The following is a 12,707-nucleotide window of genomic DNA, read 5'->3' as shown; positions in this document are numbered from 1 at the left end:
TCTGCTCTACGCAAATCCAATTGCCGGTCGAGCCTCGATCCGTACGCCGTGGAGCAGATAGGAGTCCAAGCCTCGATACGCCATGCAGCAGATACGGTAAAAGGCTGAGCCTCGATACGCCGTGGAGCGGATAGGAGCCTTCTCCTGATGCCAGCCAATTTTTTCTCACTCGCGACCCCAGAAAGACCTCGGAGCCTTGTCACAAGCGCCAACTGAAGCTCTGCCCCGTGGCCTTCGTGAAAGAAAAGAATGTGCTGTCGATCCTTCAGGTAGCCACTTCCAATTTCTTCAAGCCACCCGTCGCCACTCGTCGCCACTCGCTTCTTGCTTTTCTCTTCGCCTCTCTTCGCCTCTGGCCTCTGGCCTCTCGCCTGCCAGACGACCCCAAACCCTCGGACCCCATGGTGCCTGGCCCGGTCGAACGTCGGCCTGGTGCGGACCTCATCACCGTGTGGCTGCGCGCTACTCTCGTCTCGCTGTCCCTTTTTTTTTGTTTGTCCTGACGATGGCCTGTCTCACTTTCTACGAGACCTTTCTCCATGGATGCCCCTCACACACCGCGGGTGGCTTGTGCGCGCGCAACGACGTCACCAAGCTCTCATTGTATCGTAGCCGCCCCTCCCCCCGCCATGCGTGTATACCTGTACCAGTCCCCGACGAATGCTTGAAACCGACGAGACGGGAGACACGTTAGATGGACACCGGCCGATGCTGGTTGACGGAATGTGACGGACTCTATGGATGCACATGACCACAATCCACACTCGAAGAGCCTCAGCCCTGTCGATGGGCTCAGCCGGATTCGTCTCCGAGTCACGAACGGAGATTCACAGCCACATTCTCGCCACATTCCATTCCATGAGTCCGCGGCACACAGCGTTTAGAGCTTTGGGAAACCTCGCTTGAAGGATTCCGGAGGTACTATGACTACGGAATGTGCTGTTGGTACTTCCAGGCGCAGGCTGACATACCGAGAATTGATGCATCATCAAGTGACTCTAGCCTGGGGACACATTGGAATCATCGAGCCCGCAGGGTGCCGGAAAACGCTGTGCTCGCGAATTGGACGTCCGGAATGCCACCGCCGGCGTTGTCTTCGGCACAGACGGTGACGGCGGTAGCATCGTCTCGGTGACTTGCTCCTCCACTGCGAGGTTGACCCCACCATCTGAATCCCGACCAGTAGCCCTATTGGGCCGACTTATAGTACTATGGAGTACATCCTTCCTCCCGCTCCCGCCTGACTCTATCCATATGTAGAGGCATCCCGGAGCCGCCGGGTACATATGACTAATATCGAGACGTGCCAGCAGATGAAGCCGCGGAACTAACCAAGTGGTAGCTACTGAGTAGCTGGCTGGGCAAAGAAATCTGATGCTAGCGGCATGGTGGGGAATGGGCGACAGATGAATGCAATTGCATGACTCGTCGGGCTCCTAGAAAGTGACCAGTTGGCCGGCATTGATAGTTAGATAACCATCATGAAAAATTGACACCGACGGCAATCGAAGTCCTTCCCCGAGTCTTGAGAAGAAATTTTGCTTTCAGGCGCAGGGAGCCTCACTCTACCTACTATACGTACTATGTACCTACATGACCTTCAACCGCGGCGAATGTCGTTTAAAGGCTAAGAGACGCAAGTCCCCCTTTCCGGCCGTCAAACAATACTCCGGATGCCGTACTAAACATACGGTACAGCATGTACTTTACTGCTGCGCACACTACACATACCCTTTTGCCATCGCCAAATCTTATACCATCAACGGAACCTGGTATGTACGCAGCGGATTCTTCCTCTTTTGAGCACCTCTTCCATCTGACTTGCATAACCATCAGCCTTCCCTGTGCCTGGAGAGCGCGCACACACACACCAGGCAGAAGGAAGAAGAAGAACGAAAAAACAAAAACCGAAAACGAAAAACAAAAGGGGTGATCGTTTGCGCACATCACATATGATTCCGTCGGTTCGATTTATCTGTCAGCTTGGCAGAAATTTTTCTGGGCTCGCAGCCGCGAAACACTTTTATGACTGATACGATGTTCTCTAAACGACCGTGCACTCACTCACACATCCACACACACACTCACACAACATACGACCAGTTGCCCTCTCTGGAATATTTGTTGCGGATACAGCGACTGCTCGATGGCTGACTGGTGAGACATGACATGGCAGCCCTCCCTCCCCCTCCACCCTCCCCCCTACACAAACGACGCGAATCTTCAGACGAACCGTGTCCGTTAGCCTGTCCGATTCACATAATTTTACTTTTTTTGTTTTGTTTTTGTTTTTGTTTTTTATTTTTTCCCGTGGTCGGGCCCTTCCCTTCCCTTCGCTTTGAGGGAAACCACACTTCGAACGAACATTGAAGTCGTCGGATTCACAGCGATGAATTCTCTCCCAGCCCCAACGCTCCCGAGCCGCTGCGCGGGCTCGAAACACGACGTAAAGGTTGGGCATCGCATACCGGTATCGCCTCAACCACTGCCGCCGTGGAAGCTGCCAGAAGATAGCGATGGCCTGCATAAAGTGGAGCATCGAATCGTACGCGCAGCAGCAGCAGCAGCATTCAGGTTTCTTGTCGTCGGTCCATCCAGTGTTCGAGGCCTGTGCATACGTCCGCCTGCTATAGAACAGAGTACCTATCTACATACTTCATACCAGCGCCGCGCCGCTGCCATGTAGAGTATGTAGAGTACTCTACGACCTCATCATTCAAGAGGGAGGGAAAAAAGAAAAGCTTAGGATCGGCGTGCCACGATTTAGGACCCTCTCCGGAATCGAAAATCACGAACTATGCTTCTTGGGAAGGAAGGAAGGTTTGTCTTGTCTGTCTGGCCCCCACCACCTGCCTGTCTGTTGGCCGCGTTTCTGTGCCTCTTCCCTGCACGATCTCCGGTCCGAATTGAAAGAATCAGGTTGTATGTACTGGTAGGTGTTAGGTGCTGGGTATCGTATGGACGAAATGAAAAGCTGAATTTCAATGGGTTTTTTACTTTTTCATTCATTGCTTTCACTCAGCCTCCAGCATCTATCATACTCCACCGTAGAGTCGATAGAGTATGTACGGACGATTGCCAGCAATCTAAAGAAGATTTTGGCGCGGGGTAGAGTAGAGTGGTTACTAACCTACCGGTGAGACATCGGCTGTGGACTCCTCCAGTGCAGAGATGACGGGAAGGGCAGCAGAAACGCAGCAGAAATTTGAGATGCTCCCTCCCCTTCTCTCTCTCTTTGGATAGTATGGGATGGGATGGGATGGGATGCGAACTGCGAACTGCGAACAACTGCCTGCCTGCCTGCCGGCCTGCCCCTCGCTCGCTCGCTACCAAGCGGCGGCCCCGCGGCCAAGCTTTCGCAGTTGCTTGGTTACCCCTGCTGCATGTCGCGCAGCGCCGCAGCGGCGTCGCTCCCCCCGGAAACCAGACCTGCCGTTCTGTTCTGTTCTGTTCTGCTCTCTGGACTCTGGAGTTGGGCTGGCCGGCCTTCCTCATTCTCCTCCTCCTCCTCATTCGAAGTTGGTATGCATACTCTACAGACACTCACTTCAGGTCTGTGTGTAGGATGAGATCCCGCGGAGTTGCTCAGTAGACTACCTACCATAGAAAGCAATACCTACGCAAGCCTTGGGAATATATGGTAGTATCATATGTAGTAGTGGCATACCCACCCACCACCGCCCGAACGTCAAAGTTCGAACAACGGACGAAATCGAGATGGCGAGCGAGCACGACGGTCGACGGTCGACAGGGACCGCGAACGCCGACGAGTGGCGACGAGTGGCGGCGAGAGGCGACGAGATTGCAGGTCTTGTTAGATAGGGGAATGAAACTCAAGTGCTGGTACACTGTCTACATTTGGCGGTTGATCGTCACTGCACTGAGTGTCGTGGAACGTGGGTGGATGGTCTGGCCTGGTCGTCTTTTGTCGCCATCATCGAGGGTGGTTGTGGGTTTACCCACTCGGTGGTCCACCCACGAGCTTCTGCGGCAAGCCTTTTTTTTTCAACGTGCGTCGTGACTTGTGTATCTACACACGGGTGGTGTCTACCATCTGGTGTGTACCTATCCTACCTATTCCCTATTCCCTTCCTTACCCCTCAACAGTTGACCATCCATCCATCCACCCACCCAGGTACTCTAGATACCTGAGGTCGAATCCGATATGATATATGACAGGTCACCATCTCCTACCGTCTCGCTCTCCCACCGTCTCCTACCGTCTACCGTATGCGGGTGAGGATGAGTAGGTATGTATGTATGATGCATCCTTCAAAGTCCAAACGCGCGGTCGCCATGTAGTTAGTAAGTAGATATGCATGTGAGCAGCGAGAAGTGAGCAGTGAGAACCCTGGTGGGAGCCGTGAAGGGATGGGGAGGCCTCAACGGCTGGATGGGCTGGCATGAAGATGTCATGAAATGTCCAGCCGGCCAACTTGTCAAGTACTCGACCGAGAAGGGCGCACCGTGAGTCCTTGACCGTTGCTCATGAGACCGTTCACGAGGTGCTCTACTCCAGAGGTAGAGTACCCATAGTCATCGTAGGAGGAAGGCGCGGGGGAACTGGGGGGGGGCAAGGGGGACTGAGGGGGGACAGAGGGGGGCTCGTGTCTGCGCAGCGTGCGCGATCCGTGATGATCGCGTATCTCTTATTTCCTAACATACATTACTAGTGGGTACATTAGCTAGCGCTTCCCCACATCACACCAGCCACTGCCAACTGCTAACTAACTGCTCTAGTCAAGATCGTTACATATGATATCTCCTTTCTACAGCTTCCCCTGGAGGGATGGAGGGCCCAGGGAGGGAGCACCCCCCCTCTCCATGTCTGTCTGTCTCTAGTGCCGCCCGTGCCGAGACCTCAAGCGTCAATACTGTATTGCACAAATACCGTACATATGTCGCGGGAGCCAGAGGCGGCACTGCGGCAGCAGGCAGGCAGGTAGGTACATAGGCAGGCAAGGGGAATGGGATGGGAAGGGATGGGATGGAAGGGAATGACAGGTCTTGGCCGCGACGGCTGGTTCTATATACATATGTTTGTACAAAGGGAGGTGATATGGCCGAGGACGATGCCGAAGTTTGGATTTGGCTTGGATCAGGTTTGCATCGGGTTTGGATGTCCGTTGAGGGGTGATCTTGACGGAGACTACCCAGGGGACTACGGAGACTACTGTACTCTACGGAGACTACCATGGAGGCTACCGTACGGAGGCTATGGTGGTGGGTGGATAGGGTAGATCACGATCAGCGCTGAGAGTAGAAGTGAGAGTGGGAGTAGCAGTAGAGTAGGCGTAGGAGAATCTAGCAGTGGGAGTGGAGTCTTCTCGAATGAACCTCCGAGTACCAAGTACTCTACTGCTCTTCTAGCACTAGGTGCCGTACTCTGCCAAATAGGTAGCTCAAGGTAGAGTATCGAGATAGTTAGTCACAACGGTGCCCTCTCCTTACTCCAGAATAGTATATAGATACAGACACATGTCGGAGCAAACACACGGGGGGAAGCCCTGCGGCTTCAGCCTTTGTTCACGGCATCGTCCACGGAGCCTCTCCGTGACGGAGCAGAAGGAGGAGGAGTACATATAAGGAGGAAGACCACCTAGCCCTTGAACAGAGTAGCTCCGCACGCAGAGGGTATCGCATCCGCTTCCTCCTCCGCCTCCGGAGTCCGAACCTTTGAATCACGGGCCACGAGCGTCGGGCGTCAGCCGTCGGGCGTCGGGCATCGAAACGGACGCTCACTCAACTCTAACCACTGTGCTAGTATTCTGCCAAGTCGTAGGGTCTACATCTACTCTAAAATCCTGGGCACCAGGCAGCGGGCAATTTTTGCGGGCTTTCCAGATCCAACGTAGCGGGGGGATGGTTCCAAAAGTAAAACACTGAGGCGAGGCAGGATGCAATGCAATGCTGAACCTCAGCCTCCGTACGTGCCGATCAGATCAGTTGGGAGTGGGACCGTTCTTGACGGATCGGAGCTACGCGAGAAGGGGGGTGGTATGGTGGTGTGTGGTGGTGTGTGTGATGTGGTAAGCCGCCGCCGATATCAGAGAGACATACAGACCAAAAGACAGACAGATACCTGGAGTCCCAGACAGCCGCCCGATCCTCCTGGAAACACTGTGCTCCCCGACAATCATGAGACACGGTACTCATCTACTACTAGTATAGTTTAATCGCTCGTTCGTCCAACCTACATATCCAACTGATGACCTCAGGTCAGGTCGTGCCCGTCTGGTGGAGACAACTTGAATGAAACACCCTGGGCAGTGGGAACGTTGCACATGCAAGATCGCTCTCCATCTCCCCCCTCCATCTCCATTTCCCCCCACGCCCACGGTCCGCAATCTATACTCTAAAATGGAACCGACTAGGGAGGAATTGTAGGTAGAGCATGTGTGGTGTGTATGTAGCTGGTGGCCAATCGTCGGTACAGATGTATAAAGATAGATGAAGATTCATAGATAGGGACGACCGAGTCTGTACTCTAGGGAGTTGCGTGGGGGGTACATCCACCCACCCACCCATCCATCCATCCACCAGCGATATCGAAATCGATATCGTCAATCCATCCATCTCATCGTCATTCCCTTCTTCGGACCAAAGCCCTGCAGGCTGCATCACGCCCCGAAAAAAACCAAAAAAAAAACCTTGGAGGGGTGGACAGGATCGCTAAAAATCTCCGGCAGTGGACGAACTGTGATGTTCCCCTCCTCTCATCGATGGTCCGGTGGACGCCATCGTTGATCCGCTGCGGTCTGCCCGGAACTGCGTGGTTGCCGGTCCTCGCAAAGTATGTGTGTACAATACCATCCATAGCATCGATATCCGTCACGATGGCCGTTGAGTCTTGACTTGGCTTCACTTGACTTGACAGGAAACGGCCCCTGTGAGATCACGGTTTCCCTCCTGCAGTCAGTTCGCCGATAGCGACAGGTAGAGCGGGTACACACATGCCTACGTGCCGCACCACGACGACGACGGAATCAATCGCCATCCGTGTGTCATCCGACATCCGCCAGATCGATAATCGACTCTACATATGATACGATTTTCTGCCTCACCTTTTTCGGGAGGGTTCGGTTTGTTTGGTTTGGTTTGGATCTGGGTGGACGGATTGGGCTCGAGAGGACAGGATAGAGTATTGTACAATGCATAGAGTGCTAACCACAATACAGTAGTATATAGTAGATATCGGAGTGTCGTAACGAGGCTATGTAACTCCCTACCTAGCACGCCTCGAATTCACGGGCTCACGATATCTACATACGTGGGGTCGTGACAGCTGCGATCAGAGAAGGATTCTGGAACGTTACCTATCTCCTTGCCCCCGCCCCGCCCCATGCCACCCGGTTCCTCCCTTTCCCGAGATTCTACTAGTTAGCGGGTGCATAGCGGCCCGAACGACCTCGTCTCGTCGCGGCTCGAAACGCGTGGGACCACTGCGACGTGGGATGTACCCGAGGACCCCCCCACGCTTGCGGCTTGACGACGCGAAACTCCATCGCTTAAGAAATCGGAACCGTATGTATGTATCTACATAGGCGTAGATATGTACCGTATCAATCAAGTTTAGACCGTCGTGAGAAGGCGTGCGAAAGGTGGACAATATCACTCACCACCGGGGCGACGTTGCGCTAACCGCACGTGGAATGGCGCGTTTCGCAACGGTTGGTGGTGCTGGTGGTGGTGATGGTGGTGGTGGTGGTGGGGTCACTCTGTTACGATTGCAACATTCGCTGCATACATTTCATCACAATGTCGCCAGAGCTGCTGCTGTTGCGGCGGCGGTGATGGTGGCGGCAGCTATCAACGCAGGTACGACACGGCACGATGCGATTGGATAGCTTACAGTGCAATAATCGCTGGCTGGTGGGGAGACTTGCACAGAGCAGGTGCAGAGGGGGGGGGGGTTATCGTCCATATTGCGACCTCATCGCACAGGCAGCAGGGTGCAGAGGGTTATTCTCCATATTGCGATCTCATCGCACAAACAGGTTCCTCGATATTACGACTTCACTGCACTTTCCAACCCCATTTTCGGGTTCGCAACTGCACTGCGGTCCACCTCCACCTCCACCTCCACCATCATGCGCCGTGTACTGCCGCACTGCCGCCCAGCGCCGGCGCCTGCGCCGAGGATCGCTGGGACGAGACGAGGCTGTCGGTTGCGCGTCGCATTTCTCGCGGAATGTCTGTCGGCATCGCGATTCGTAGCTGCCCGAATGCGCTCGAGATTGGTGTTGCGCCGACACACACACAGAGAGGTATGCAAGTACTTGCTATACTCACTCTGCCCGGGTGTCGTGTGTGCGAGTGCGAGATTGACGCGCAAGGGCTGTAGATGCACCACTAGCAGATACATAACATTCAACTGCTAGTATCCGTTTGCCCCTCCACTGCGCGCACATCACAGCACTCCACAGCACTCTGCGTTCCCTTCCGCTTCGGTGGTGGGCACGACGACGGCGACGATGGCGACGACTCCTGTCTCCTGTCTCCTTTCGAAGGGGGGGCGAAACAGTCGCCATCCGCAAACGGAGGCGGCTGCATACGACGGCCCTCCCTCCACTCGGCCGCATCTGCATCTCCATCATGTCGTGCATGAAGGGGAAACCTTTCAACCTGCCGAGGCGTTGTGCGAAAAATAAAGTGAGAAGGCAGGCAGGCAGATAGGCAGGCAGGTGGGAAGGTAAAGACGGCAAGTACCTTTTCTGGATTGCACTGTTGTTCTTTTTGTTGTTTTTGTTGTTGTTGGGGCGCGGTTTTCCTTTTTTCCTTTTTTGTTTCTTTTCTTTCTTTTCTTTTCTTTCTTTTCTTTTCTCTCTTTGGGAACGCGCGCTCCTACTCACCCACATAGAGACTATTATGGAGTACTACCACTCCTACATATCAATGGCGCTTTGGCTGGGCACAATAATAGCTGGCTGGTTGGGGGCACACATCCTCGGTCCGCAGGCAGGAATTACCATATTCTACTCTGGGAGTCTGGGAGTATTGTGTGTTGTGTTGTGTTCTAACTTCTGTTGGGGCGAAGTTACTCGGTCGTTCCCACCGTCCTTCCATTGATGCATCCTTCGTCTGTCAGAATCTCTTTTCCTGACTGCACCGGTTCGGTGAAGTGATCTTGACAGCGATAGTTTTTCCTCTTCTTCTTCTTCTTCTTTTCCTGGACGGTTTGATTTGGTTGGTTGGTTGGTAGGTTACATACTTCCTATGTACCCGAGCCTGTTGCTTTGAACTTTTGGTTAGCTGGCTGGTTGGTTGGCTGGTTAACTGTAAGGGGATAGACAGTCTTCCCCGCGTTCTCACCCGGAGTCTTGGGCCACGGGTTACAACTTCCCATACACCAGCTCTGTCCGTCGTCGTGTGCTCTCTCTTTGGTCCGGTACACAGGGGTGCGTGAAGTGTGTGTGTGTGTGTGTGTGGGCGCCCCCCCCAGATTTCCGTGATGCAGAGTTTTACGGATGCAGAAGGAATGAGGGACTTAACGGTTATTCCTGTGTAGGGCTCGCAGGCTCGTGAGAAAACTCGAGTACGGGAGGTATATATGGCAGGTAACTTTGGCGGTAATAGAAACTGCGACTGCGACTCTGAGACTCTGCGACTCCTCGGCGAAGGGCGAGGGCTGGGTGCGCCGCGATGCTTGCTTGCTGCTTGCTGCTGGATCATAAGGCGTTTGCGATGAGACGGCATCGTGTATGTGCGTCTGTGTGTGTGTTGAGTATGTGTGTGTGTGTGTGTGTGTGTGTGTGTGTGTGTGTGTGCAGCATGCTGTGTATGTGTGTAGATAATTATTCTTCTGCTGTCTCAGGTGGACTTCGTGATCAGGGTACGGTAGAGCATCTGTGAATGTAACTTTCCACTAAGGTGCGTGGATGGATGTCGGGGGTAAACAGATCTCGCTCGTTCCCGCGGCGGGGAGACTGCCCGGCCGATACTCCACCTATGGTTGGGGACTCCTGGAGCCGATGGGGTGGGACATTCGTGGAAAAATCGAATTTTATTACAAAACGGGTAATAAATAGTGATTTTTGAGATTTTTTTGGCAAAAATAGGCATATTTAATTGCATTTTACGCCTATTTGGTCCATATTTTAGCCTAAAAAGGTCCTCAGCTGACCTGACCGAGCTGCCGATGGTCCAGATATACTCACCAAGGCTTTTGTAATATAAAACTATAGCTAGCGACTACCTAATCCGGAAGTTTCAGGGATTCTCGCGGGGGACATTGGGGAGCGCCTAACAAAAATGCTTCTTTTCTAAATGCTAAGAAAAATCAACCACGCTTTCTAAAATTAAAAGCTCGTTATTTCATGCTTCTACACACCTCTATCTATCGATTAATAACGAGTTTTTGTTCAAAAAAAAACTTTTTGGTGGAGGAGATAGGTGTTAAAGTTGGGGGTGTTTTTCCATCGGTTATAGGCGTCCCCAACCATACCCCGGCCGTTGATACTCAATCTGGATTCTGCTCACGAGAAGGAGAGAAAGAGAGAGAGAGAATGAGGGATCCAGAACGTCCTGCACGATCCAGCTGAAGGAAAAAATCTGCTCCCACGCCTCCGTGACCGAGAGAGAGAGAGACATCATCAACTTTTTTTCCTGTCTTGCTCGTTCGCTGACGGACCGCCGATGCGAATTGTCTCGCCCTTAGGCTTCACGTCATCGTCCGGCACGGGTATTTTTTATCGCTCGCTTGGCTAACGAACTTCGTCGTCGGGGGATCAGTCCCATGACCGTGCTGCCTGCCACTGACCACTGACTGCCCACTGACTTCCCCATCCACCAAAGCCGCCGTCTTCCCACGTACTCCACGTATCATACGTATCGTGAGTATGTACTTACAGCATGTACCTACTCGCTGCCCGGTCTCTCGAGTGGATCCTACGAAAACTTCTTTCTCGGTAGAGTTTACTTTTCCTTTCTTTTCTTTCCCTTTCTTTCTTTCCTTTTCTTTTCTTTCCCTCCCCCCCCTCCCCCGTCGTCGACGGTCCAGGATGGAAGGTAAGTACGGTATCTATGGGATATGGGGGAGCATTCCCCCTTCCCCAGACAGACAGACAGAAAAAGAAAAAAAAAACTATGTACGGCCACGGTAGGTATGTATGTGAGAAAGTTTAAGCAACGTGAAGCACTCTATCTACTATGTAAACTATAGATTTCGCCGTATCGTCAGCACGACCCTGTCCTTCGAGAGCGAGAGAGGGAGAGAACTTGCCGGGCCCAAACAGAACAGAACGATGCGAACAAACAATTGGGTAGGTGTGTAGATGCGTATCACGCCTGGCCCCCAAACTTAAACATATACCCATACACATGCGCATACCCCATACTCAACCTACCCACCCCCCCAAAATCCCCGCGTCGTCGCTCCATACTGTACTCACTCGGCAATCAACTGGAAACGAACGCCGTGGGGGGTGATGATGATGATAGTGGTGGTGGAACGTCGAAGGTGTCCATCTACACACTTCATCATGCCCACTCTATTCTACTAGTTATTCCCCGCTGACTGTTGTGTGGTGATGGAAGCTCGGATCCGTAGCGTGGCGGCGGATGTAGCGGCGGTGGCGGCGGTGGGGCTGTGCATGTTTCCCTCGTCTCGTCTCTTCGGCTGCGATCATTCCCAGCCATACGTATCAGATATGTACTACGTTTACACTTTTTTTTCTCTTGTAGCTCCGTTCAAGCGGTTGTTGACTCCCTGGCTGGTTGGCTGGCTGTTGGCGGATTGAGGCAGCGGCTCCCTCACCTCACTGAGTCATGGACTCACGGACTGGAGGTTAGTTCCATGGAGACGTTTTCCTGCCTGCCTGCCACGGATCATGAAGCTAGAGCTGAGTACATAAAACTTGTAGCTTCTCTACCTAGTTCACGATGGTACGGTATGTATCGTACTCTACATAGACACGAGTACGTGGCCAACCAACCAACATCCAACATCCAACTTCATCGCGATCATCACCCTCGCCAATAACCGCAAGTCCGCAGCCCGGTCGGGTCGGGCTCACTCCGTCCAAGGAATCTTACCGCAGCCGCCTCGTTAAGTAAGTTCGAGAAAAAAACCGGAAACGATGACGTCGCACAACCTTGAACCAGCTCTATTTTTCTATTTTTTTTTCTATTTAACTTTTTGATGGACGACGTCGACGCGGACGGGCGCCGGGCGGTAGAGAGGCGGGCGGGGTTCCTGGCGCCGATATTACACACATACATAGACCGAAACCCGGCTGGCTGGCGTGTGTGCCGCTACTTCCGAATCTGAATCCGAGGTCGTCGAGAACTCGTGGGTTTGCTGATCACGCACCCCCCTCCCCCACCCACAGAAAGAAATTCCCAGAGCAACGTCATCAACCCGATGACACCAATCACGAGCGATCACACAAGACGATCTACGGTACCCACGCCTGGCTGCCCTGTACGGTGAGGTGAGGGGAACCCGGAGGGGTATTGTCACAAGGCTTTTGTAACCTACCTACTCGAGACTTTGTGATTGCTTCATCATCATGGCATTTGACCTTTCAGATGGCTATAGAGTACCTACTCGAGACTGTGCAGGAATGGAGAATGAAGAATGAAGAATGATATCCCATGATTACAGCAGCTGCGGAAGTTTTCCGAGCATGAATATATAGCATCCATAGCATCCGGTACCGGTACCGGCAGTGTCCATGGCGTTCAAGGCATCCGGTACCTAGCGGGTG

The 12,707-nt window shown here is 53.1% G+C and overlaps 4 protein-coding genes across 4 annotated transcripts; 2 read left to right on the top strand and 2 right to left on the bottom strand.

The window, feature by feature from the left end:
* Nucleotides 1–8,010: 8,010 nt before the first annotated feature.
* BZA05DRAFT_387194 (uncharacterized protein) lies at nucleotides 8,011–8,864 on the bottom strand. The gene is made up of 2 exons (XM_051482551.1): nucleotides 8,345–8,864; nucleotides 8,011–8,267 (listed from the first exon to the last, which is right to left on the bottom strand). The coding sequence occupies exons 1-2, from the start codon at nucleotides 8,856–8,858 to the stop codon at nucleotides 8,089–8,091; spliced, it is 693 nt and encodes a 230-aa protein (XP_051343057.1). The 5' UTR covers nucleotides 8,859–8,864; the 3' UTR covers nucleotides 8,011–8,088.
* BZA05DRAFT_387193 (uncharacterized protein) lies at nucleotides 8,761–9,258 on the top strand. Its single transcript, XM_051482550.1, has one exon. The coding sequence runs from the start codon at nucleotides 8,869–8,871 to the stop codon at nucleotides 9,067–9,069; it is 201 nt and encodes a 66-aa protein (XP_051343056.1). The 5' UTR covers nucleotides 8,761–8,868; the 3' UTR covers nucleotides 9,070–9,258.
* BZA05DRAFT_165765 (uncharacterized protein) lies at nucleotides 8,972–9,787 on the bottom strand. The gene has a single exon (XM_051479141.1). It carries the CDS (start codon nucleotides 9,694–9,696, stop codon nucleotides 9,085–9,087), a length of 612 nt encoding a protein of 203 aa, XP_051343055.1. The 5' UTR covers nucleotides 9,697–9,787; the 3' UTR covers nucleotides 8,972–9,084.
* Nucleotides 9,788–11,428: 1,641 nt separating this feature from the next.
* Nucleotides 11,429–11,889, top strand: BZA05DRAFT_165752 (uncharacterized protein). Its single transcript, XM_051479140.1, has 2 exons — nucleotides 11,429–11,785; nucleotides 11,862–11,889. The coding sequence occupies exon 1, from the start codon at nucleotides 11,529–11,531 to the stop codon at nucleotides 11,736–11,738; it is 210 nt and encodes a 69-aa protein (XP_051343054.1). The 5' UTR covers nucleotides 11,429–11,528; the 3' UTR covers nucleotides 11,739–11,785; nucleotides 11,862–11,889.
* Nucleotides 11,890–12,707: the final 818 nt, after the last annotated feature.

Source organism: Tricharina praecox, assembly GCF_024521635.1.
Source record: "Tricharina praecox strain CBS 144465 chromosome Unknown BZA05scaffold_3, whole genome shotgun sequence".
Classification (NCBI taxonomy): Eukaryota; Fungi; Ascomycota; class Pezizomycetes; order Pezizales; family Pyronemataceae; genus Tricharina; species Tricharina praecox.
This window is presented reverse-complemented; position numbering and strand designations above follow the sequence as displayed.